Raw genomic sequence first — 24,818 nt, forward strand, 5'->3', positions numbered from 1 at the left:
GGAAAAACGTGACCTTTAACTCGATATTAAATATGTTCTCAGTTTGTAAAAACAACCAAAAAATTTAATATTAACAATCCAGGCAAATTTGAATAATAAAAGAAATCAAATAAATTAAACAAATTAAAAACACGCACGATTTTCTGCTCTTATGTGGGGGACGTGTCCAGTGTCGGCGCTGAAACCACGCCCACTGTTCGTGATTGTGTTATGGTGCATTTTAGGGGTGAAAATTATTATTTTTACTAATAATAAACATACATTTGCATAAAGCATCCATATTTGCCCATGTTGATTAGAGTATTAAAAACTTCAAGTGTGTTAAATTAAGGTAAATATAGAACAGATAAAAATGTGTGATGAAGTTGCGTTTAATCACGAGTTGTAACTCATGACACGAGTAGTAACTCATGACAATCATGTGATTAATCTAAATTAAAAGACAGCTTTAGTAAATACCCTTTCATGTGCTGAAAATGTGATCTAGCGTACGCATTGTGGTAGAAATAATTCCATAAACGTGTTTCAGCAATACATTTTTACCATTTTTAATGTGTTTAGGAACAGTTCTCTTAAATGACTTTACACTGACTTTATAACAATTGTTTCTTTACCCGAGCATAATGAAGTGCGACAACCACACAGGTCACCGTATACTTTCACTGTATTGGAAGCACTACTAGCTTCCTTTGTCATTCTTCAAAATAATTTTATAGGTTTAAAAAGGTTCGAATGATTCCAGAATTTGTATATGGTTAAACAACCCTTTTATCCGTTCAGCAATTCAGATCGGCGTGACTCAAATAGTAACATTCATGAAAGAGTTCCCAGCTTACCTCTTTTTTTCACCTGTAGAGTACAGCCACTTATTCAAATAAACCAGCACACCCATTCAAAAATACTTATTTATTCAAAATGTATTTGTTAACTTTGCTTTAGAAACACCAACACTTAAGAGATCATTAGTTTACTTCAGTTGCTGTATAAAGTTCTGTGCCATATATAATAGGCAGACAAGGATAGCATCCGGTACACACACCTAACCAGCGCTTTAAGAGGTGGTACCAGATTTGGCGACCTTGAATATGTGTAACGGGAGAGCCAGAATGCTAAAAAGGGAAGCTGGTGTTAGCTAACACCAATGATGGTACTCTGTGGTGGGTACAAGGGCTGGTTCAGTGGCGGCCATGAGGGCGTTTCTGCCAGAAGTATGTTCAGACGTTTGTACTGCTTTTTGGACTCGCGTTTGCCTCGTAGTTTGCGAAGGCAGTTCAAGGCACCTCGGTCAATGAGAATCTACGAAAAAGAGGAACTCCATGAGTAATGCAAATTCACATATTTTATTCAGTGACGTTCTAGGTATACTTGTTCTTACCTCAAGCAGGTAGCATATGAAGAAGTTAAGTGCCCCTAAAGCCAACAGGAGCAGTTTATAGTTCATGTCTGTAATGTCATAGATCTTGAGAATTTTATGCATGATGGTATAAGGGTTAAGCACCAGCCAGATCATTAATGCAAAGAAGATCAGCAGCGTACCTAGAAACCAAACTAACAGCAGAGAAAAAAACATGAACATTTTGTTTACATTTATGACGTGAGGAATAATAAAAAAACTCACAATTGTAAAACAGCGGCTTTTTGTAAGGATATCCTTTAGTTATCACAATGGCCATGATGATATACTGAAACCCTGATAAGGAGAATACGCTTGTATTCTCCATGTTGGGCAAGTTGGCCGCCCCTGAAACAGTGGCGTTTAAAGGCACATACCTGAAAACAGTCACAAAAATTAAAAAATAATAGTCTGGGGCTGAACATCTACTGTAAACTAGGTCTCAGGCAAACTACTTACCAGTCTTGAGACATGGTGATAAGCAGTGCAGACACCTGTGCTAGGATTAGCAGAAAGGTGTGCACCAGTAAACTGCCCAAAACTGTCAGGGACAAAAGACTGGCAGGTGGTCGCTGGACATGAAGCTCATCGCTGGGCCCTCCCCGTCCCATCACTATAGCCAAAATTGTCACCAAGATCAAGTCGATAAAGAGGAACTGCAAGTCACTCAAGTTTGTTTTCTCCTACAGTAGGAAAACCACAGTCGGTATTGTTAAAATGTTGATTTTAGCTGATATAAAATGTGTTGTTATATACTTACAGTGTAGAGTATTAGCACAGAGGCAAACTGGATAATACTGTACAAGGCCATGTACTTGAAAAGACTGAATGAGGTCACGAGTGAACATCTGCCTTCCCTGTTTAAAATAAGTTTTTATATCAAAATAAGTTTAAGCATTTCATTTCATTTTAGAAAACAATACATGCAATTCACTATAAAATACAATACGCTATTTAAGTATAATTATGTTTATGGGTCAAAACACAACACCGGTCCAAAATCACATGCCCTCTAAGTTGAAATCTATATTAAAATGTAAATGCACAATTAAATATGGGCCTTTATTACATCAAGAAGAGAAGCCAAGCAGATTATCACCAATTTATAATGGCATTTTATAACAGTAAACGTGCATTTGGAAAAAAGCACCAAATTTATGCGTCATTTGTGTTACCAACATAACACAAATTGCTTGGTCATTAATTTATTATTTGGCAATAATGTTACAGCAGTTGCGAATTTGAAGAATTAATATGACAAGTTTGCAGCTAGTACTGGTGTTCAGTTTTCACCCTTATATTATTACAACTTGGATGTCTTGACAGTCACAAACATGAAGCAATGAATAAAAAATAATCCATGCTTATTTCCTTAATGAGCAGAGGTACACAGCTAATGTTGTCAGACTTGGATGTGAAAGGAGAAGCCACGGATGCCTCTGCCTCAGATAATGACACTCCAGCATCTGCAGCCCTCAAAGCTCCACAGTCATTGGCTCCATCTCCACACATTCCCACTTTATAACTTTAAAGAAAGAAGGAGAAACAGTTAAAAGACACTGATCATTTTAGAAAAGGCATTTTAAGATATAGGAAAAAGAGGATGTATCATGAAAATCAGACTATAATTGGGTTCCCAGTGTTTCTATCAACCTAGAAAATGTGAAAAAGATCAACCCAGTAGTAACTTAGTTTTGGTAAACTATTCTCTGCAAACATGTAAAAAATAGGTCATTGAAATTTGGCTCCCCTTGTGATGTCAGAAGGGGATAATACCGCCCCCTAATCTGCACTATTAAACCACGGAACTGTCATTTAGTGCAGAGATCAGCTCATTTACATGTTAAAGGACACACCCAAAAACGGCACATTTTTGCTTAGGCCTACAAAGTGGCAATTTTAACATGCTATAATAAATTATCTATATGGTATTTTGAGCTAGAACTTCACATATGTACTCTGGGGACAACAAAATATTTATTTGACATCTTAAAAAAGTCTTGTAAAAAGATATTAAAAGATTTAACCAGATCCATTGTTCTCAATATTAATTTCTTTGGCATAAACAGTACTGTATTTGTTCAAATGCGTACTCTCTCCAAACCCACTCGAGTCTCGGGTCGAACCTCAGGTTTTCGAATCTAAGTGGACCTGTGAAGACCTCTTCTCTCTATACTAATAATTGTAAGCATGTTTACTGAATTTATTGTAGTTTTAAATGTTAAAATATTGATATGCATGTCAGTTCTTAAACAATGTATTTTTCAGTTCTTTACTACACCTTGTATTTACATTTATGCATTTTATTCAAGTGACTTACGGTGCCTTTAAAGCGTAACTAAACCCCTAGTCAGAGCCTGACTCCACCCACTGGCAATATTTGAAAAATGCAAGAAAAGTGGGCAGATCCAAATGGAGATAGAGGGTACGAACTAAGTGAGTGGTGAAATCGTAAAAAGGGCGTGGTGAGCTTGAACCTGCTTACGTCACGAGGCATTTTTGGACCCAACATCCAATAGGAAAATTCAACTGCAGTAGCAACCGTTCAACCTGAAGAGGGCTTTATATCCAAATGTCAAAATACTAACTAAAATCAATGAACTGCACTAATAAAGCATCATTCTTACAGATCATTAACTAAAAAAGTTGGTTTAGGGTTAAGTTACTCTTTAAGCTATACATTTTATTAGTATGTGTGTTCCTTGGGAATCAAACCCACAACCTTTTGCATTGCTATACCAATGCTATACCAATATATACACTACCAGTCAAAAAATTTGAAACACTTGAATGAAATGTTGGTCTTAAAAATCATTTAATCTCAAGAGGTGTATAAATGTAATGCTTGAAATTACTTTAATAGACAAAAATATATGTGTGTCAAACAGATTAATTTCTGTTAGAAAATTAACATATTATATTTTTACAATATTTGTTAAATAGATGACCGATTGAATATTGAAAGAAAAGCAGCCAATAAGAGCCCAGATAAAATGTGTAAGGTAAACTTCAAGAAGCTTCTTGAAAAAATGACACACAATTTCTAAGAAAAGACTGACTTCACTTCAGATGATAAAATATAACAGATGATTTTAGTCACACCATTTAATTCCCACAGTTGCATTTGTGTTATGCCATAGTTTGGACAAGTTTATTATTATTCTGTAATGTGGAAAAATATATAAATAAAGAACGAGTGAGTGTTGACCGGTAGTGTATATGCTAATATACCAATGCTATACTCACTTGAGTTTTTGCAGTGCCTTCACCAGCTGGGTTTTCTGTTCTGGAGTCATTCGGGCGTACACTGTACCTCTCATCAGGATCTGTAACACAGGCAATCAATGAGCACAAAACAATGGAGCATCACCAATCTAAAATTGAAATGAATCGATATTTGCAAAACTTAATCTAGTAAGTCACCTTGGGTAGATATTCAGGGAAATGATCGCAAAGTGCAGCGAAGGACATTCCATTAATAGCCAAATGATAGGCACCGCCATGCTGATAGAGGCCCTTGGTATACAAAAAAAAGAAATCTTAACAACAGTTCTCAACTAATAAATTTCTATGTGATGTCAATGGCGATTTTATCTTGCCAAATGTTCAAACCTGTGTTAAACTGTCCATAGACTCTTGAGTATTAATGGTGCCCACCACCCCATCTCCTTGATGAAACTGTAGTAAGGCCATTGAGCTTGCAGTAGGGGGCGATGCGTGAACAAAAATGATCTTCTCATTTGACAACACCATTCCACATGTACGTGCTACATTTACAGCTGTCAGGATATTGTCACCTGAGAGAGCAGGAGAACCATGACCATAATTATATCACATGATGCTAATAAAAAAGACAACAATAACACTCAAATGTTTAGTGAGTATTCCACTAGACCTGAATCATAGTGAGAAACACAGTGTATATACAGTACAATGATTATCCAACGTAACAGTGGTTAAGGTATTTTATGGGCATACCTGTAACCATTACAGGCCGAAGATTTGCCAATTTGAGGATATGGATTACTTCTGCACTCTCTGGCTTTACTTGGTTTTTCATTATTAATAGACCCAGGAAGTTCATGTCTTTCTCCAACTCAACCCTAAAAGCAAACATTAATCAAGATCTGATGTCAGCGCTGCCACGCGAGTAACCAATGAGTTCAAACCGAAACTATTATGCTAAACTGATCCTGCATTTGTACACTGTAAAAAAATGTACAGAAAAAAAGTGGAAGCTGTGGTTGCTGGAAAATCTCCATAAAAATACAGGAAACATTTTACAGTTAAAAACGCAGGGAATTGTGAAAACGTCCTTTAACTGTTTTTCACTGTAAATTTTACAGTAACTTTCAGTAATCATTTACTGTTTTTAACAATATTTTACAATAAAAAAAGTGTAATCCCGCTAAACATTATAGAGATTTTCACCTTAAAACACACATTTTGCTTGATTTTACTGTAAAATCAAATTGAATGTTTTGTTAAATCTATGGCAGGTTTTAACTGTAAGTTTTTTTTTGTTTATTATTTTTTAGTTTATTATAATTTTTTTTACTATTAAAATTAATTATTTTTTACAGTGTATACCTATAATAATTTACATATAATTATATAATATTTTTACTGTTTTGCCCAATTCACAAGTTTGTTCTAATATACTAATGCTTTACTAAGTCTGTACATTTTCTCTTTGCACCATACCCAGTATATTTGCACTGTTACTTACTGACACTCTATCTGCCATGTGCCTTGTATTTTCATATTATATATTTAAAAAAAATTAAATATTGTAATGTAAATATTGACTGTATGTATTTGCAATTTGTTTAAAACTCTTCCGTTAGTATTTAACCCCTACAGACCTGATTTTTCAGGTGTTTAATCAGTGATTGGTTGATCAACATTTTTATTGGTTTGAACCACAAAACATGTGATGTTCATTCCAGTGGATGGAGGGTCTAAAGGGGTTAATGTTATATTGTTTATTATGTAGCGTATCTGTATACACCTAGGGCATAAGAGTAATGCAATATCCATTCTCTGTATGTGCTACACATGTGGCAGTATTGACATTAAGAAAGGCTTGTACTTTCTTTGTTGTACGCTTCAAAGTTTTGAAATAAAATACTGGCAAATATGTGGTAAATATGTACATAAAATAAAACAGCTGACCTTTCAACAGTGCTTACATCAGTCTCCTTAGAAAGATGCTTGTAGGCGAATCCTAGGACTCTAAAGCCCTTGCTTGTATAGTCCCGTAAAATGTGTGAAAAATGAGTAGGCACTGTTACAAAAAGAGGAACAAAAGTGAGTGCACAGCATTCTGTAAACACTGCGCGAACAAAGAATCAAAGTACAGGAGGTCAGGTCCGCACCACTTTCTCTAAGGCACAAGCTGGCCACCATCTCAGGCGCTCCTTTAAGAAAGGCAGTAGGAGAAACTCCTCCAGGTCCAACAGTCACTACACTCATCCTTTGAAGAGAGGAGGAGAAAGGAAATCGACGCACTATTGCCACCGGCTCATAGATAGACTGAAAAACAGTCAGCAAGAACATCTTAATTAGGAGTGTAACAATCAAACATCTGTTATAAACCTTCCTTCATCAAAGCCGACTTATAAACATGACTTATGTTATTGTTCAGCCATAACTTACATTTTCTTGAGACTGGAGATCAGATTCAGGTGGCTTCATCACTGCTAATATTCTGTGTTTTCCAAATTCAGGGTCAAGTCCCAGCTCATTTTCAGGCTCTGTAAGTTCCTGTCATTGAAATGCAACATAACATCAAAGTTATCATACAGACTGACCCATACAAGAGTTTCATAAAGAAATAGTTCACCAAAAGAATCATCTAGAATGGCATTAAGGACTGAAACCGGACATTACCCATCCAACCGACTCGATCATTTTGAGCTCTAGAGGGTCTCCAATTGCTTGACCCCGTAGCAAAGCCAAAGAATGGCAGGAGGCGAGAGCTGAAAGCATGAGTCCAGAAGGAAGGCCGCGAGGATCAGGGACCACCTCACTAAATGCTGTCCCGTTAACTTCCACCACACCCCACACATCCAGACCCTCCTCTGTAAGAGTACCAGTCTAAAAACAAAAATTTGCATAGTTTGACTTGGGAATACAATACATCCATAGTCTTGTCATTTATACCAAAGACGATAGATATAACATTGAATCATGAAACACTCAATTTGGCCATTCGGGTGATATTAGTCCAGCTTTATAATAAAAAGAACCAATCATCAATCAATAAAGACTGATAATTATCTAGGGGAGGGGCTTTGTATGTGCAAGGTACTTGCCAATCTGTGCACAAGAACAGTAGTTAAAACAACCTTGAACAAGGTATTTTAGCACAATTTGAGCTTAAGAAACAAAGGTTATGATATCAATTGGTCAGGTTTAATTGTTTGTCAGAAATATGTTGTTTTATTGTGTTTTTAACACATTATTTTAGCTGTTTTTGAAGGACTTTAGTTTTGCACAACTGCACATATGCTTTGCAAATATGGGCGCCAAGTGGAGTGACTTTTCTGAAGGGTCTATGTTTGTACTTTGAACAGGATCTTGATGTTTAGCAAAGACTGTAGCAGTTTAGGCATCACATTGCAGAGATCATATTAGTCATCATGGGTTATACTCTAAACATATATACTGTGTAAACACTCTTACTAAAGATGGGAGTTGCCATGAGTTGACAGTAAAGGAATTAGTTTTAAACCAGAGGACAAAAAAGCCAATCTTTATACAAACAGTGGGTCTTTTCAAAGCAATCAAACAAAGTTTATTAATCAGCCTGATACAAAGCCTTTGAAAAGCCAAATATAGTTTGACATATACAGCTGGGAAAATAAGTATTTGACACATCAGCATTTTTATCAGTAACTGGATTTCTAAGTGGGCTATTGACACAAAATTTCCACCAGATGTAGCCATCAAGCCAAATATTGAATTCATACAAAGAAATCAGAACATTTAACTATACATGTTGAGTCATAATAAATAAAGTGAAATGACTAATTGATATCAGCTGCTTTAGTCCTAATTAATGGCCTATAAAGGGTTCTCATTACCCAGGAGGCACACAGGAAAGACTTCATGATGGGTAAAAGCAAAGAACTCTCGACGATAAGCATTTCGATGGGAATGGTTATAGGCGTATATGTTCCTGTGAGCACTATGGGGGCCATTATCCAGAAATGAAAAGAGAATCACTTCACTTTAAACTGGCCACAATCAGGTGCTCCACGTAAGATCCCTGTCCGAGGAGTCCAAAGAATAATCAGGAGAGTTCTCCAAGAACCACTCGGGCAGAACTTCAGGAAGACCTTGCATCAGCAGGTACTGTTCTTTAAAAGAAAACTATAAGCAATGCACTGAACCGTCATGGCATCCATGCATGCTCACTACGCAAGACTCCATTGCTGAACAAAAAGCATGTTGAGGCTCGGTTGAAGTTGCGAAAGAGCATTTGGAGAAGTGTGTGGATTATTGGGAGACCATAGTATGGTTAGATGAAAGCAAAATTGAACTTTTTGGCAGTCATTCAACACACCATGTTTGGGAGAAGAAATAGTCCTGCCCACCACCCCAAGAACACCATAACAAAAGTTAAGTTTGGGGGTGGATGCATTATGGTTTGGGGCTGCTTTTCAGCAAGGGGTACTGGCAGACTTCATATTATTGAAGGCAGGATGATTGGAGAAATGTACCGGGACAATCTGGATAAAAATCTGCTGCTATCTACCAGAAAGCTGAACATGAAAAGATGGTGGACAATTTAGCAAGACAATGATCCCAAACACAAGGCCAAGGAAACAATGAAGTGGTTTCAAAGAAAGAAAGTCAAGTTGCTTGAATGGCCCAGTCAATCACCTGATCTAAATCCCATAGAAAATCTATGGAGAGAACTGAATATCAAAGTTCATAAAAGACGCCCAAGGAACATTCAATATTTAAAGACCATTTGTGTGGAAGAATGTGCCAGAATCACTTCTGAGCAATGCAAACGACTGATCTCTCCATACAAGAGACGTCTAGAAGCTGTAGTCACCAACAAGGGCTTTTCTACAAAGTATTAAATAAAGTGTGTTCAATACTTATCGCCTGTGTCATTTAACTTTATTTATTATGACTCAACTTGTATACTTAAATGTTCTGATTTCTTTGTATGAATTCAATATTTGGATTGATGGCTACATCTGGTGGAAATTTTGTGTCAATAGACCACTTAGAAATCCACCTACTGATAAAAATGCTGATGTGTCAAATACTTATTTTCCCCGCTGTAAATTTAGGTTTAGAATATACCCTCATTTGGCAATCTTACAATGATCTTTGTTCTCTCACCTTGTCAAAACAGAACAGCGATATCTTGCCACAGATGTTAATGCGAGGAGGGCTGATGCAGAACACCCCATGCTTCTTCAGACGGCTTTGGGCGTAGATGGTTGCTGTAGTTAAAGCAGCAGGAAGGGCTGGTGGAACGATTATTGTCACGATGTCCAGAGATCTAATGATAAGTTCTTGAATGTTGGTCTTGAAAGAAGAACAAGCATTGAGAAACTCAAAAGTGATTTTTTTTTTACATATAAAGATCAGTTATGACACAGCATACGGTTTATTCACTTTTGGCCATTAAAGCACTCAAATGCCTAAAAGGATGTCATGGTGAAGTAAACCTGAAGTAGGATGGATTTGCAGTTTTGCATAGCCTTGCTTAGAGATCCTAGAAACAGGTGCCTTGAGTTTATTTAAGCAAGACCCCTGATCGTTTTACATGCAAAGAGGTTAGCCATTCACAGCAAGGGTTATTTGCATAAAGGTCAAAATGTGCAAGAAACCTATTTGAAGTGAAAGAAAATTAAAAAAAAAGTTGAAATCGAAATATCAACTTAAAAATACTTACATTACTCCTTGAAAGTATCACAAGGCTATAAATAGTGCCACACAGTGCTGTAACAAACACATTTCTCTTGATAAGACACAATATTCTGTATTATTAGATCAATGCATAAACAGAAGTCACGGTGTACGTATAGACATAACCCAACTCACCCAAAACTGCTAAGAACAGTACAAACTTCATAGCGTCCCTGTAAAAGCGGAAGTCTAATGGTTGAGGGTACAGGATAGAGCTAATAAGGTCACCTTTGGCCGTAAAAAACCCTGGGGAACAGAAATCAAGGTGGTTTAAATGTGAAAACAACACAGAAAGCCATCAAGTAAAAGCCATTTTGTAGCTTCTCCATCTTCTAGCCTAGGTCAGAGTTGTTTATAATATATATCAGATATATCAGTGATATATCAGACGCAGTCTTGGGGGTAACGCATTACAAGTAACGTGCATTACGTAATAATATTACTTTTCTGAAGTAACGAGTAAAGTAACGCATTACTTTTTAAATGTACACATTAATATTTGAGTTACTTTATCAAAAAAGTAATGCAAGTTACTTTTTTAGTTTAATTAATTTGATTAAAAAATGATGTACTGAATTAAACTAAACATAGTCACATTATGCAATCTATGCGTACACGCCTGTGTGGGAACAGTTTGAGTCAGAAACTGAGATGGCAGGCCAGAGCTTGACGTTTTTGTGATGAAATAAGCAATTTCTGAATGCAGAACTTTTCAGTCATAAAAACACCTGCAAGGCCAAGCCAAGGTAAAAGTAATGCAAAAGTAACTAAAAAGTAACGTAAGCAAGTTTTCATGAAAAGTAACTAAGTAACGCAATTAGTTACTTTTTTTGGGAGTAACTTAATATTGTAATGCATTACTTTTAAAAGTAACTTTCCCCAACACTGATTTAGACGTGATCACTATTCTGTCTGTGAATCCGGGTAGGTTTAATCTACATATAGCAGGTTATCAAAAGTCTGAGATCATAAAGCTGTTGGATTTTGCTTGTACTGCAAAATATTACACTAGTAGACTTCTACACCCTACTTTGTGTAATAAAAATGTACATTTACTCTAAAGTTACCTGTGCTTGTTACAACAGCTATAGCCCCTTTTCCATCACGACCGCCTCCTTTAGCCTGGATGATATGTGTGCCACAAAACAAAGTGTGCCTCCGCTGAGACTCTGCACTGAATGTGTCCTCAGATGCAGGCAATGGCGTCTTCATTACAGGTATACTCTCACCAGTCAGTGAGATGGTAAGATAAAAAAGTTAGGTTACAACAGAATCTGTATACGAGTCGGCAACCGGGTTCTGACACCTTAGTTAACTTCAAATTCAAGGATCTTTCAAGGTCTTTCCATGTCTAATACCCTCAAATTCAAGGACTAAATGTGGGGACACATTTCAAGTGAGAGCAAGGTTACACCGTGTTACCTTTTAAGATACATTGTTACAGTTCCCTTTCGAGGGAACTTGCACTGCGTCACTGCGGTGACACTTTGGGGACGCCTCCAGGGGTAAGTGCGTCTGAATGTGTAAATCAAATTTAACCAATGGTGAGGCTTAACGACAAAGACAGGGTGATGCCGGAGCCAGGAAGTATATAGCTATCTGAAATATTGCCAAAGACGGCGTTACAGGGACACAGGAAGTATGGCAAGGGAGACGCAGCGCCTCGTTCCCTTCTCAGGAAACAACAGTTACATACGTAACCCGAGACGTTTTCATGTGTCAAACGCAACTATGCAAAAAAGCATTTTGGTATTCGCAACATTCGCATACAGAAGATATAAGCATTTAAAGCGAACAGTTTCGCATGTGTGCTTAAAAAGTCTAGAATTTTAATGCTATTATCCTACACTACACAGGGAACTCCATGCAAAAAAACTGCGTAAAAAAAGATTCAAGCACTTTCAATGACCTGTATCTATGTATGTATATTTTCAAAAACATCCCATGGCCTTGAATCCCCCCCCAGATTCACAAATTTTCAAGGTTTTCAAGGCGCTGTGGGAACCCTGCAGCAATAAAAAAAATGTGGAAACTCCATTAAAATGGCTATGAAACGGATGACGGGAGTCATCTGCTGTCTGGGTTACTTCCCTGACAATGATTGACAGACGCACATCAGAAACATGAAAATAAAGCAAACTTCTTTATATTTACAAACATATATCATACACTGATGAACTGCTAGTGTCTAAACGATTTGGCTAATATTTGCACGCTCTCCTATACAATTATGCTATAGTTTACATACGGCTTGTGTTCTCTCACCAGTCAGCATGCTTTCGTTCACCATGCACTCCCCGGCCAGCAGGGCGGCATCACAGGGCAGGAGAAGCCCCTCAGCTGGAATCACGATACAGTCGCCCGGTACCAGCTCCTCAGAATTCACACACTCCTCTTCTGTACACACAAAAAACATGTGATGAACAACACTGACACCAGTTTGCATGGAAACAACTAAATCGTGTACCGTCATACCTCCAGTGTCTCTGCGCACAGTAACGTTTACCACCAAGCGTGCCATGTTTCGGAGAGTGGTGCTTTGCTGAAAAGACATAAAATTGCATCTTACTATATGAATTCAAACTACATGTAAGAACTTAAAAGCAACGCAGGTAACACTTTACAATAAAGTTGTATTTAATGAGCTCAGATGCAAAACTCTCTGTGCGGCTGACATTTTCTTGAAGATAAGAATTTTATTATCAGGCTCTTATGTTTAGTAATTTCACTTTAATGGTAATAAAAGGTTATATTAGTCAGTAACTGAAATGCCTAATTTTTTACAAATGTCACTTTAGGCATTTAACAAATTTGACTGGATTTCGCTGCAAACGCTCTACATGCAAAAATCTCCACTTTTAAAGGAACACGCCCAGATTTTGGGAATTTAGCTTATTCACCGTATCCCCCAGAGTTAGATAAGTCCATACATACCTTTCTCATCTCCGTGCGTGCTGTAACTCTCTCTGACGCAGCCCCCGCTAGCCCAGCCCAGCACAAAGACCGGAAGTTAATAGCCCCAGCCAGCACACCGCTCCCAACAACCGACAAAATAATGCGAACATTTTCCTGTTTATATGTTGTGATTTGTATAGTCACACCGTGTACAAATAACAAGATCATATGAGACGCAGCTATCTTTTAACAGTATACATACAGGGAACTATATTCTCAGAAGGCGAAGTACTGCTACTTAGGCGGAGTTTTGCAAATCACTCCACCCAAGTAGCTGTGCTTCGTCTTTGAGAATATAGTTCCCACATACTGTTAAAAGATAGCTGTGTCTCATATGACCTTGTTATTTGTACACAGTGTGACTATACAAATCACAACACACAAATAGGAAAATGTTTTCGCCATTCTGTCACTCATTGGGAGCAGCACGCCAGCTGGAGCCATTCACTTCCAGTCTTTGTGCTAAGCTAAGCTAGCAGGGGCTGCGTCAGACAGAGTTACAGCACCAAGCACGGAGATGAGAAAGGTATGTATGGACTTATCTAACTCTGGGGGACACAGCGAACAAGCCAAATTCCCAAAATCTGGGCGCGTTCCTCCAAAAATGTCTATTGCTAACAAACCGGTATTTCTGAATTGCCTGAGGCTAAGATTAAGCAAATTTGAAGCAAAATTATTTAATGAACATATAATACGTACAGAGCGCATTATAGCATCATTATCTTATTTTTAAAAAGGTGGTGTTTAATGGCATTTGCATCTGTGCGTCATTTGTTGACATAAGTAAATGCGTTAGCAAACATGAACTAACAATAAGCAAAATAGTATTTCAGCATATATTAATCTTTGTTGACATTAGTTAATGCCAATATAATGTTTGATGTTAGTTCACTGTGCATGAACTAAGGTTAACTAATACAACTTTTGATATTAAAAATGTTATAGTAAAATGTTTATATGAATTTATAATATTAACATTTAACTGGTGCAGCCGTTTTTTGAGTGGGGGGTGGTGAAAAGGTCATGTACACCTTCAAATTAATATAACTCTGGCATTAACGTTTTTTACAGAAGTATCTGTAGGTGAAAATATATTTTTTTATATCAGTTTACATTTATTTGTAATAAATAAAAAATGCAATATAGTATTATTTTTAATACATAAAATAAAAAACTGAGGTTTGTGTTGGTTTGCTGTGGGGTTTGCTGCATACTCTTGTCACAAAAGAAAAAATTACAGTTACTGCATTATTATTACTGCTAAAAGGTTTTAAAATATAAAAACTACATTCTTAGACATTTCCAACAATATAGAGTTTGTCGTGATAGATTAAATGTGTATTATTTACACGAAAAATATTGAAGTAAACTTAGGTGACCAGCTCACGGGACAGCGCCAGTTAAGGGGTAAAATTCTACAGAAGTGCTGTTAATTGTTAACAAACACAACATTTTTATAAAGTTTTCACACCTTACGAATTTCATAAAGAGAGACGGCAATGGAAATTAAGGATATGATGACGATGCAAGCAGCATAATAATAGTACTTGTCTGACATCCACAGGATGATGCTAAACATTTGAAAAATGTAAAATGGATTGAGGACCTGGAAAATACAAAGAAAACTGGATCAGTTTATATTTCAAACAGTAAATTATTGCATGTATGATTACACAATTAAAACATACCTCCTCAAAGAGAAGTTGCAAATAGGACTTCACAGGAACATCAATAATATTGGTCCCAAAAATCTGCTTTCTGAAGAACAATGCAAGGCAAAAAAATATATAGGCCTTGTGTAAGATACATATTATTTTTCCTTTGTCATATAGACATTTAGGTTACAGACCTTGAACTTTGGTCTGCACGACTTAATCCTTGCCCTTGGCCATGCAAGTCAACACAGGTCCAACTCTCATTGAGAATACTGGGGACAGATGACATGTTACCACCATACAGCCTTCGGCTATCATTACATAAACATACAGTATTAAGCTCTCAACAAATACAAACAGACAGTACCTCGCTTTGCAGTAAGCACCTTTCTTGGACATCCATATGTAACGCATGCCCTCAAACACATAATATCTAAGCAATGTTTTCTAGATTGAAGGAAAAGATGAATCAAGATGATTAACCAGGGTGGTCAAGAAACGTGACATTTTTTGACTGCCCTTATGTTACCTTATCTTTGTGCAGCTGCACAGTGTCTCTCCATTCATTGTCATCTGCCTCTCCTATTGCATACTCCAAACTATAATGTGAAAAATACATCTTAGGACAAGTTCATTATCATAAGTGTCACATAATGATGAAGGTGATATATTTATTTTTCAATCAGAACAAATGTAATTCATTACATTCATCGATTTATGAAACTACACATTTACAATTGTAGGTAAAACAAAATGTTTTACCACATCAAATGCAAAAAAATAACCCAAGTAGATGATTTCGGTACATGTAAACAATTTTTGCATTGTGGATTGTACCTGCCCTCCTCAATCTCTTCTGTATGCACATCAATAACAAACTGCTGGCCATATCTGTCCTGTGATAACCAACAAAAAAAATCCTTAATTATAAATACAAAAACTGGACTGATTTATATTCTCTTTATATTCCATTCCCTGTTTTGTTAACATTTAACAAATCAGTATTTAAACCATCAATAACATGACATGATAAGGCAATACTTTTAATAATAAAACATCCGCCATTGGAACGGGACAGGAGCAACACCGGGCCAGTAAGCCGAGGCGAGGGCGCCAGTTGAAGAGCACCAGCAGTAGACCTAAAGAACATACTGCCCCAATACGACACAGCCACACCTTCCAACATACCCATCTGTACCCCTGAACATCCTGAAAAAAAATTATAATAAAGACATTATTATGGCTAAAAAATACTGTATTTGATTTATTTATTTAAATTTGACACAATATAGTACCATATGTGAGACAGCACAGGGTTCCCCGGGCGTCGGATCCTTTGTGAGGGGTTCTGTATCTGAAGAGGTCGCCTCAGCCGAGCCCTGACCCCAGCTCGCTATAACACAAGATGATGAATTATCAATCCTGTTAAGCAACTGACAAGACACGAAGCACAGTCTTTGTATTGTACACTCCCGTTTTGTAAATACTAGTATCTACTGTCAGATGGGTGCTATATTTTGTTGAGACATTTAACCAAATACAGAAGAATCCTACTTCCTGTTTGCTTGCCACGTGCACACCACTGTCACATTCTACCAAATCATCATGATGCTTTATTTTTAACATCATGTGATGGCATTTGAAGTCGACTTTTGTGTTAAAGTCAGCTTTTTGTCTTTCAAAAAAAGCTGAACAAAAAAACAGAAGCCAAACATGTTTTTGATATTTGTCATGCTTACTTGAACTTTTGTCATTAAGATACATCACATTTTGTTCATGTTTTAAATAAGCAAAGTTCAAAAACTATTTCGAACAGGTTTAATTCAAACATTTAAATATTTTATCCAAAGAAAGACATCAGATTAGTCATTACACACAACGGCTTCCCACAGTTCATAAACTATTGGTTTATATTCCTAGGTTATATTAAAATTCACATCACCATCTTAAATATACTGTAGCCATGCTTCACTACAGCTTTAAACTTCACACAGCTTAAAGACCACGGCTGTCTTTGTAGTTTCAGATCTCTCTGTTAATCCCATAGACTAAATGTGTGTGAACTTCTTTTTCCTCTTTTTTTTTAAGATCATGTGCTTTCTTAGTGATGTTTTTAACGCATGGAAAAAGATTGTTCTGACTTTCATTTAACAAATGCCTGATTCATTCGTAGACCAAAATATACATGATTGAGTTTAATGCATTAACATTTTTAGCAGTTAAAAATCAGCACATTGAAAATTTTTTATAGCCATACTGTTCAACAAACACTTCACTGTGTTCTGAATTTGAGCTAAATCTGAAGATGAGCTAACGTGTTTAAAACAAATCCTTTTAGCAAATGTAAACGCATTTTTGCCCTTTAGATACACACTTATTAACACACTTATTAACATAATGACACATTGCAAGACATCTAATACAATAACTCCCTGACAGGATAACTTTACGGAGCTTGATCTTGAAAAACTGGTTCTACCACCACAATTGAGTAAAAACTACAACAAGAACATTCAGAAGTAAGTGTATCAGGCAAATGTTCTCCTTTATAACACAATAGGAATCTTTTATGAAGTCAAAATCAACTACCTTCGAGTGTTCAGACACTTTAGTTTAGCTATTACTAATTACCAGTCTATTAACTGAAGAACTCCAGATGTATTTTACAGGAAGGTAAACTTACCACAGTTCACTTTGTTTTTGATCTTGTTTTTGTTGCAACACCCAGTAACATTCAAAAAAATGTTTCTACGGCATTCTAGTTGTTTTTGGGGGATAAAGTATCCACGAGGTATTGAAAATTCACTGTAAATTTGCCGGTAGGTAGCTGACTGAAGTGAACTTAGAAATACTTGCACAGGTAAACCAACACAGCTCCGCCCACATTCTTTAATAATCTGAGGGCGTGGTTTCATGCGCGCGTGACATCACAGTACCGCGCGAGCCATTTGAAAGCACAGCGTTTGAATCGCTCTCGCGGTACTGTGATGTCATGAAGTCGAACTTGTCTCTTTTGTGTGCTTTAAAAGGCCGAAACAGATCAGATACAACAATAAGGGTTGTGCACAATAGTAAACCGTGGTAACATTCTTTGACACTATAGTGGTTTTAAACCTTACCATAGTAAATATTAAAGTTTAGTACAGAATTTACTATCAGTTCACTTGTGTACAAAGTACAGTTTATCGATTGATTGTAGTACAGAAATATTATGTATACATTAAATCGTATAGTAATTACTACAGTATACTCTGACTACAGTTCATAATATTACAAATATTACAGTATACTACTGTATTTTTCATGTGTTAACTTTCTAATGGTCCCGTTAGCAATCTGTCTTTAATTAAATCCATGTTGTCTGGCTGTTTTAGAGACTGTAGCAAAAACAAATGCTAACAAAAACTTCTAGCGATGCGTAATTCAACGTTAGTATTGTTTTTTTAATCATCTGGCTGTTTTAATCACAAACTAGTTTCCATACAACGAAACTTATGCAGTAGCACAGCTGTCATACACAGACTCGGTTAAACGATTACAATAACGGCATGCAGAAAGCACACATATTTATTTTATGCATCAAATTTATATGTTACATTTAATTATAATGCATGAATCAAATGCTGCCAAGTTCGACTAATTCTTATGTTAAGATTTGTTGACATTTCATTCAGTAAAAGAATGCGCACGTGACATGCACTTACCACGGGAATCCATCTGTGTATTAAAACATGAGTCTTAAAGCGCATACTTAACAATGTTAAGCCATTGTAATAAGCCGAAACATACAGTACAGTTTCAGTTGTGTAATGTGACGCTACAGCCCCTCTTCCTTTATGTTCTGCTCGGTACTTAGTAGAACACACCCGTTGAACACCGCCATCTGGAGGACATCGTGAGAATGCATGTCGTTTTTACTGTTTTACAAAATCGTGCATTGAAACCCTTTTTACAGTCTATGACTGAAACATACAGGTATCCCCATGCTATTTATAGCATTGTAAAAGACTCATTTATAGGCATTCACTTTTATTCACAGTGATTTAGAAATTGGGAACATTACAAGCATCCATTCAGTATACAAGTGTCAAAAATACTCACAATGCTGTTATACTAAACTTTAAGTAGGGTAGAAGTAAACATGCAAGTCATGAATTCTTTTATTAATTTATTAATTCATCATAAATGTTGTGCAGATGTTTCCAGATCTACTTTTGTTGTGCACATGCAAATGAAGGCTGTTTCTGCTGTTTAAAATAAACATATTTTTATCTATCAGACAACATACGTTCAAAATGTATATTTGTTGAGTAATATACAATAATTAAAACACAATAAACTCTAAACCAGTGTAATTTCTATATTTTCAAGTTAGCTAAGAGATCTATTTTCTTTATAAACTGCCATCATTTTCTTAATTTCTGCTATAGCTTTTCCAGGATTGAGTCCCTAAAGAGGATAAAACACAAAAAAGATCAAATTAAACAGTTAAATTAATGCATGATAGACACTTAACAAAAAACATAAACAAACATACTTTGTTGTCTAACAAATATAATCCTGATTTAAGCATTATCAAATGAAGAGCAGAGTAATGGTAGGGTTATAAACCTACCTTGGGGCATGTCTTCGTACAATTCAATATTGTATGACAGCGGTAAAGGGAGAAAGGGTCCTGTAATCTGGAGAGACGCTCTTCCGTAAAGTCATCCCGAGAGTCAATCATCCACCTATAGGCCTATTGAATTGGTGACAAAATCACTTAACAAGAGTTCAAATATTGTTTATATGAATGTGTTGATCTAAACAAACCAAGAACTGGGCAATATTCAGGATTTACAATCAATGTGTTTGCAGGATTACAACAATTATTGTACATTTATAAAGGTTATAAACTTAAAAATAATAAATGACCTGTACTGTATGCAGTGGCGGCCGGTGACTTCTCTTCCAAGGGGCACAAATTCAAAATATGTGTTCGTTGCATCACGTGAACCATGTGCATGCGTCTTGGCAAAATGACTGTCCACTGACTGTATGTTTAATTGAGCCTCGGGGACCCAACCAAATCATTTTGCTCTGGGCAGGGACGGATTGGCAATCTGTGCAGTCTGGAAAAGTCCAGAACGGCCGTTCAACGGAGGGCCGTCGCCCGGCCGACGTCAAAAAAAGTCTTATAACGCAATATGAAGAGCCAACAACAGGGGCACTAATACGATCACTTATATGCTGCTACGTGTAAAAAAAACAAGGAAGAAGAGTCGGCCTACTAGCCGTGATTGGTCCACGGATTACCGGAATTCGCGAGCGTCTATGTTCGCAAGCCTGAGCATCCGCAGCCTGGTCATGATGAGGGACAGACAAAGTTAACTTCACATCAGCAAGAGGTCCTGTAAGTGCCAGTAGCAGGACACGTGATATTATAATATAATATACACGATATAAAAATAAATAAAACTAAAACTCGCATGAAAATTAACGTAATGCGCAACTACTTAGAGAGAGAGACGTGATGTGAGTCTGTGTGTGTGTGTGTGTGTGTGTGTGTGTGTGTGTGTGTGTGTGTGTGTGTGTGTGTGTGTGTGTGTGTGTGTGTGTGTGTGTGTGTGTGTGTGTGTGTGTGTGTGTGTGTGTGTGTGCGTGCGCGCACGCGCGAGAGAGAGGGAGAGAGGCGCGGGCGCGATTGAAGAGTGGTAACGTAAAAAATACATACTCCGTCATTTTGTTCATATGGGACATCATTCAAACTGCAAAGTGTTTGCTTATAGTTTTGTGCAGTCGCAATGAAACAAAACATTGTGCTTTTGTCAAACTGTAAACTCTTGTCAAACTGTAACCTACAACTGTCATCTAACCAAAATCACACACACACACACCAAAGTAAAAAATATTTATCCAACCATGTTTAAAAACAGTCTGTTGGTGTCATATTTTTGGACATTCATCGTATTGCATTGGTTTTCTTTTCTTTCATTGACTTTATTGTATATTAGAGGTTGTAATGAGCTCACATTTTCTGCTACAATGAAGGTATTGAATTAAACGGGAAAATATCAGGCATGCATTGTGACCACTCTAAACATGCTAAAATACAAGAAAGGGGTTAAATAATTGACCAAATATTAGTTTAACCAAAAAATCCTAACTTGCACTTTCTGTCTGTCTTCCATCAGAGTAAAGTTTTTCCTTCTCTTTTATATTTGTGTTTAGTATTGTGGAATTGGCAAAGACCTGGTGGTTGTTTGTGAAAGCTTTACAGACTAAATTAATAGGGCGCGCCATTTTCATTATTTCACAGCCTTATTATACATCAAAGTGTAAAATGACATTGACAAAATATTAAATAACCTTGTCCGAAAGTCTGTACGTATCAGGACATCCTTGTGTCTGTTGCGCACGGCTAGTTGAGAATGGCCGGATGATGGGCCTATTTGTGAAAAAGTCCAGGGCTGTTTTTTAGCCCCAGTCCGTCCCTGGCTCTGGGCCCCAAGTCATTCATGGCCCTGAAGCCAAATTGTAAATAATATATACCTGCATAAGCACAGCTGGGCCGAGGTACTTGTCTCCATTCCACCAGTAACTAGGACAACTAGTGCTGCAGCATGCACACAGAATACATTCATACAGTCCATCCTATGAACAGATGGAAAAGTGTGTTTAAAAATTATTAGGAAAGAGCACATTCACCCTTCACGTCAACACAATTCATCTAAATTGGGCAGGATGTTAAATACCAGCTTTTGACGGTCCTCAATTGTTTGGAGGTATTGTTGCTTCCCCTGTTTTGACTCATCTTTCTTCTTAAGATAAGGCTCAATGGACTTGTACTGTGCATAAAAGTTGTTCATATCCTAAAATGACACCAAATGAATTGAAAGATACATGTGGATTGAATAATGCGAACACTTAAATGGTTATTCGTAGAATGGCATACTCACAGGGACGAGATCTTTTACAACATACATGTGAGGCAGTGGGTATATCTTTGTTACTTTGCTGATATTTGTATCTATTTTGTTCAAACAGGCTAAAGTGTTGCCTCCGTTGATATTCATAGCACAAGAGCCACATATACCTGTAAGATTATAATTTATATGTAAATAATATCACACTCATCTCACAGCACACACATGTGTCTATATAATTATCAAAGTTTTTTATTTGTTTTATCTGATATTACCCTCTCTACAGGAACGTCTGAAGGTGAGCGTGGGGTCTATCTCATTTTTAATTTTGATGAGGGCATCTAGCACCATTGGACCACATCTACATTGGGAAACCATCTTTGTGTTCAAGTCGATCTTATAGGTTTGCATTTGTGGCTTGTCACCAGGTGTGTCAGGGTCCCATCTGTAAATTTGAAATGTCTTTATTTTTGGCTCAGTGATAGGAGAGGGGCCAGCTGCTATCTGGGCATATCGCACCAGCTGCAGTAGACAGAGAAAGGAAAAATGTTATCTAAAAATGACTGAAAGATGTTATCTAAAAATGACTGAAAGATGTTATCTAAAAATGACTGAAGTTCATGTAATTATTGAACCCCGGGTCGCCTCAACAAACTTCCAAGGGAGCAAAGATGACTTAAAAATATTTATAATGGAAAAAACAAGCATTAAAAAAAGCTATTTTACAGTGTTTGGGTTTTTTCGTAACAAACATACATTTTTGAAGTTATGTCAACCTAAATATATTTTATCGGATTAAAATTAATTGTAAGTGGCCTTCGGATATTGTTGTGGACAACTGGGGCAAGTCAAAAATGTTGAAATCCACTAGCGCGGGTTTCTACTAGAGCGCCATCTCTCGGTGTAATTGATAAATTACCGTCTTATGTCACCATTATTAAACTCGCACTAGAAAATAAATCGCAATGTTCCTACTATAAACTACATTTATTGTGATCCCTTCAAAAAGCATCGTTGCACAAACAGATATAATATTAAAAGACAAACCCAATTGTACTCTCACATTTTGAAAGTTTAACAGGACCTCTTTAGATAAGCGTAAATGTACAGGTAATAAAGAGGTACAAAGTTCTCTGTAGACATGTTAACGTGAATGACAAGTGAACGACCAAACAATATTTTCTCAAACATTTTCTAACAATTTTCTCCATTAGGTATTTAAAAAAGCAATTTTCTCTACATAAAATTTACAAGAGATTGTATTTGTAGTCAAAGTTAAACTTTAACTTGCGGGAAATTATAAGACACCGTACGCACAATTCTTTACATTATCAGGGTGCATCATCATGCGCATAATTTTCAGATACAATCAATAATCAGCTTACCATCAACTTCTTACAGGTGCGACTGAGAGATTTGAACATGACTGACATTTTACACTTGGGTACTGTTATGTAGGAGAATATATCTTTAAAACTTTGAATAGTAGTTAAATACCACAAGCTGATAATTGCCACGCCTCCAAATGCGATGACGCAAATCATGTGACGTCACGCACACGCACCGCTGGAGGGCAAGAGAGCGCTATTTGCCGTTGTCCGCAGATTAAGAATTGAGTGTTTTTTGTTGTTGTTGTTTTGTTTAGCCTAAATACTAGCCTACTGAATAGTTGTCGTGCAATAAAACGCACTAACCGACGAGGAGACAAGCCTGGGCTATGCTTCTACAGATGTCTTCAGAGACGGAAACCCAGAAAGGATTTTGAATTTTGTTCCATAAACGTAAGTGCTTCGGTTTCCAGTGATTGGAAACGATGGTAGCCATGACCACTTCATCAAAGGTAACCTCACGTAAAAACTGTATATATATTATATATATATTAATCATTGTCTTTTAGCCATAAATCAAATATTTGCTAAATTTTCTTACCTGGGTTGTTGTAGTGTACTGAGGCAACCAACTACAGTGATATCTAAACAAGTTCTCTTCGTTCTAAACCGCGCTTTTAATCCTGGGTTAAAGGAGCATTTCACTTTGTAAGTGAGGTTATCCCTGAAATTAACCCAGGGTTATATAACCCTGTCCTGAACATAAAATTTAATCATTGATGATGTCATTTAGGTTATCTTCTTGTTATTATAAAAATTATTCTGAAGAATTTATTTATAATGATAAAATATAATAATAATAATAAATATAATAAAATATATTTATATATATATTTATTTATTTATTTATAGGAATTTAGCACTTATTCATTCTCATCAGCTTAAGAGAAAAAACAGTGAATACATGCATTTTGAAAGGCCCATTATTTATTCATAAAAGGTTCATTTTTTATCCCAAGCACCTGCAATAACAGTGAGAGCTGACTTACACTATTGTTCTGACTATACTATCCCTTGCTTGTTTGAGATAAATCAAGAATTATGGTTGAAGAAGCATTCCTTCAAGGTAAAACTCAGATGAAGATGTTTATTGGCCTTTTCTCAGTCCCACCCGGAGATATAGTGACGCCTGGATCAAAAGCAATTCAGGCTTATTCGGGCTTCAACTTGAGTGGTCTACGTTTATCTGTCAAGCGAGTCCCACTTCTGCCAGAAGAGCTTTTTTACAAATCCGTTTGACCTCCATGTAGGGAATTTCGAAGAAAGCAGGATATCAGAAGAGTGCATTTGCATTCAGGTCAAACAATCAGATCGTTTAATTTAAATGCGCCCCTTGAAGGTGCATATTTATCCCGGTAAATGTCAGTATAAAAAAGTCAAATTATAAATTGACCATACATTGATGTTTGTTACTTTCTCGTAAATCAACCAAATCTTGTCTAATAACCACATGATGCCTTGAATTTTTTTATTTTTCTTATGAATGTAATTTTTTTGTCTTTAAATTTGTTTAAATTTACAAGACATTTACTGAAACTGCTAAGGCTGTATAGAAATGTGCATTTCACTCAAACCTACTGTATCT

General features: G+C 36.6%; 2 protein-coding genes across 3 annotated transcripts; both read right to left on the minus strand.

Annotated features, from left to right (window-relative positions):
- Positions 1-891: 891 nt before the first annotated feature.
- atp13a2 (ATPase cation transporting 13A2) lies at positions 892-18,802 on the minus strand. 2 transcript variants are annotated; one of them, XM_073875267.1, is made up of 29 exons: positions 18,645-18,802; positions 16,236-16,333; positions 15,982-16,149; positions 15,778-15,836; positions 15,470-15,539; positions 15,308-15,387; positions 15,135-15,212; positions 14,974-15,043; positions 14,757-14,891; positions 12,806-12,872; positions 12,589-12,727; positions 11,398-11,552; positions 10,466-10,576; positions 10,317-10,363; positions 9,758-9,946; positions 7,286-7,492; positions 7,052-7,159; positions 6,772-6,928; positions 6,569-6,680; positions 5,372-5,496; positions 5,006-5,190; positions 4,817-4,909; positions 4,640-4,719; positions 2,762-2,918; positions 2,154-2,246; positions 1,853-2,076; positions 1,619-1,770; positions 1,376-1,548; positions 892-1,296 (listed from the first exon to the last, which is right to left on the minus strand). In XM_073875267.1, the coding sequence occupies exons 1-29, from the start codon at positions 18,655-18,657 to the stop codon at positions 1,129-1,131; spliced, it is 3,513 nt and encodes a 1,170-aa protein (XP_073731368.1). In that variant the 5' UTR covers positions 18,658-18,802; the 3' UTR covers positions 892-1,128. The 2 variants fall into 2 exon arrangements, with proteins under 2 accessions (XP_073731368.1, XP_073731369.1); XM_073875268.1 differs by lacking the exon at positions 18,645-18,802 and adding an exon at positions 17,624-17,659.
- Positions 18,803-19,095: 293 nt separating this feature from the next.
- LOC129430439 (succinate dehydrogenase [ubiquinone] iron-sulfur subunit, mitochondrial) lies at positions 19,096-22,204 on the minus strand. The gene is made up of 6 exons (XM_073875269.1): positions 22,121-22,204; positions 21,879-22,015; positions 21,675-21,791; positions 21,472-21,573; positions 19,556-19,678; positions 19,096-19,389 (listed from the first exon to the last, which is right to left on the minus strand). The coding sequence occupies exons 1-6, from the start codon at positions 22,194-22,196 to the stop codon at positions 19,312-19,314; spliced, it is 633 nt and encodes a 210-aa protein (XP_073731370.1). The 5' UTR covers positions 22,197-22,204; the 3' UTR covers positions 19,096-19,311.
- Between the last annotated feature and the right edge of the window lie 2,614 nt (positions 22,205-24,818).

Source organism: Misgurnus anguillicaudatus, chromosome 13 (assembly GCF_027580225.2).
Source record: "Misgurnus anguillicaudatus chromosome 13, ASM2758022v2, whole genome shotgun sequence".
In the NCBI taxonomy this organism is placed as follows: domain Eukaryota; kingdom Metazoa; phylum Chordata; class Actinopteri; order Cypriniformes; family Cobitidae; genus Misgurnus; species Misgurnus anguillicaudatus.